General features: G+C 45.7%; 1 protein-coding gene across 1 annotated transcript; it reads left to right on the plus strand.

Moving 5' to 3' along the window:
* Positions 1-402, plus strand: LOC105293625 (olfactory receptor 2T7-like; the record flags this gene model as incomplete). The annotated part of the gene is made up of 1 exon (XM_011362438.1): positions 1-402. A coding segment is annotated over one exon (402 nt), but the record flags the coding sequence as incomplete, so codon positions are not given.
* Between the last annotated feature and the right edge of the window lie 1,607 nt (positions 403-2,009).

Below are 2,009 nucleotides of genomic sequence, written 5' to 3' on the forward strand. Positions count from 1 at the left end.
GCTGTGCTCAAGCTGGCCTGTGCTGACACTTCCCTCTATGAGACAATGATATATGTCTGCTGTGTCCTCATGCTTCTCCTGCCCTTCTCTGTCATCTCCACCTCCTACCTGCGGATCCTGGTGGCCGTACTTCGCATGCACTCTGCCGAAGGTCGGCAAAAAGCCTTTGCTACCTGCTCCTCCCACATGGCCGTGGTCACCCTCTTCTATGGGGCTGCCATGATCACCTACATGCAGCCCCAGATCTACCACTCCTCCAAGCAGGACAAGGTGGTCTCTGCCTTCTATACCATGATCACCCCTATGCTCAACCCACTTATCTACAGCCTGAGGAACAAGGAAGTGACTGGGGCTCTCAGGAAACTCATGGGGAGGTGTCCCCGTAGTGGGGAGCAAGGCTAAGCTGGCACTGGGGCCTGCAGATGTGGGCTCCAGAGCTGGAAACTTGGATTAGCCAACTTGGTTTGATTGGAAAAGAAATAAATGTGCCCTACTGAAAATAAAAGTCATTCTCTGACCAGAGTTAATCACATTAGTAAATCAATCTGTCATGTCCATGCTGAGTGTGGGCAATGTGGAAATAAGAGCTGGGCCTATTGGGTTACAAAATATTAAAGGCACAAAGCCTGTATCCCACAGCTGCTGGGAGAATCAGTAGGTGACAGGTCTCCACTGTGTACTTCTCCAGGAATTTCCCATGACTGAGGAACTTCCCTTGTTCCAAAGGAGCTGCCTGAATCCCATGAATGATCAATGGAGGTTGTAAATGCCTGGCCATCTTGCTTCAGGTTGACTCTGATGGCCATCCCAGCTCCAGATCTCCTTGCAGGAAGAATCACAGGCAACTTCTCCCTGCATCCAGTTTTGTTTCCCTAACTCCCTTCTGCCACCACAGGTTTCAATTGTGAGTGCACTCTCTAATAAACCACCTGCACTCAACCCTATTGCAGTTTATTCCAGGAAACCTGATCTGTGACAGAATCTCAAGAATGATGGTAAGTTAAAGTAGACTTCGCTAAATATGATCATGTGTATGTACTGGAGGTATGATGTGGACATCAAGAAGGGCCCTAATGCATGGGTGATGTCAGGGAGAGGTCAGAAAAAGTGTGTGGAGACACCTAAAACAGGTTTTAAGCAAGAATTGCAAACTCAAATGCCCTCAGGCCCAGACAGAAGGTGAAAATAAAGAGAGCCATCTTGCGAGAACGGGGGAAGGTGGGACACTTGCTCCTCGACTTAAGTCACTTGGCTCCAGTGCTCCACAAAGTGGAGGTTATGTTTGAGTTGGGAAGGAAATTAAGCAACAGTTGAGTATGGACTGGAGGAGCAACCATGAATGGGCTTCACACTTAGGCCCTGGGAACCCAGGACAGCACGAAGTCCTGGGCAGGGCAAAGGATGGGAGAGGAACCTGTGCATAGCAGAATCCCAGACATCAGAACAAGGGCATTAACATGTGTCCAACATCTCTATGATGGCCACTAAGATGACACTCAGCTCTCCAGGTGACCAGCCAGCTAGCTCTGCCATTGTGCCATCACTGGGAAGCAACTGTGATTTCTCACAGTTAAAACTTGCTTCAGGATGTGGCACCCAGAAGCCTGGAAAGAAGTAATCATTAACCACTGAGCAGAGTAGAGAGGTGGGTGCACGTTTTTTGCAAGGCACATGTATGAGAGAGACAAAAATGATAGTAATAAAATGAAAAATTTAAATCTTCCTTTCTAAAGGAGCCAATAACAAGCAAACAACCAAACATGAGCCAACACTGTAATTCACCCAAGATGAAATTCATATTATAGAAGAATTAGACAAAGAATTTAAAATAGTATGTTGAAGATATATGAAGGGACAAGTAAATATGGATCTCCTACCAAAATAGAATACAAAATAGTAAAGAAAAATAGTCAGAAATGAACTCTGAATGATGACAGCAGGAAACAACCAATGAAAAACATGGAGGATAAATACTGCATTAAATGTTAATAAATAGTAGTTGGGATAAA

The sequence above is a fragment of the Pteropus vampyrus genome, unplaced genomic scaffold (assembly GCF_000151845.1).
Source record: "Pteropus vampyrus isolate Shadow unplaced genomic scaffold, Pvam_2.0 Scaffold74, whole genome shotgun sequence".
Lineage (NCBI taxonomy): Eukaryota > Metazoa > Chordata > Mammalia > Chiroptera > Pteropodidae > Pteropus > Pteropus vampyrus.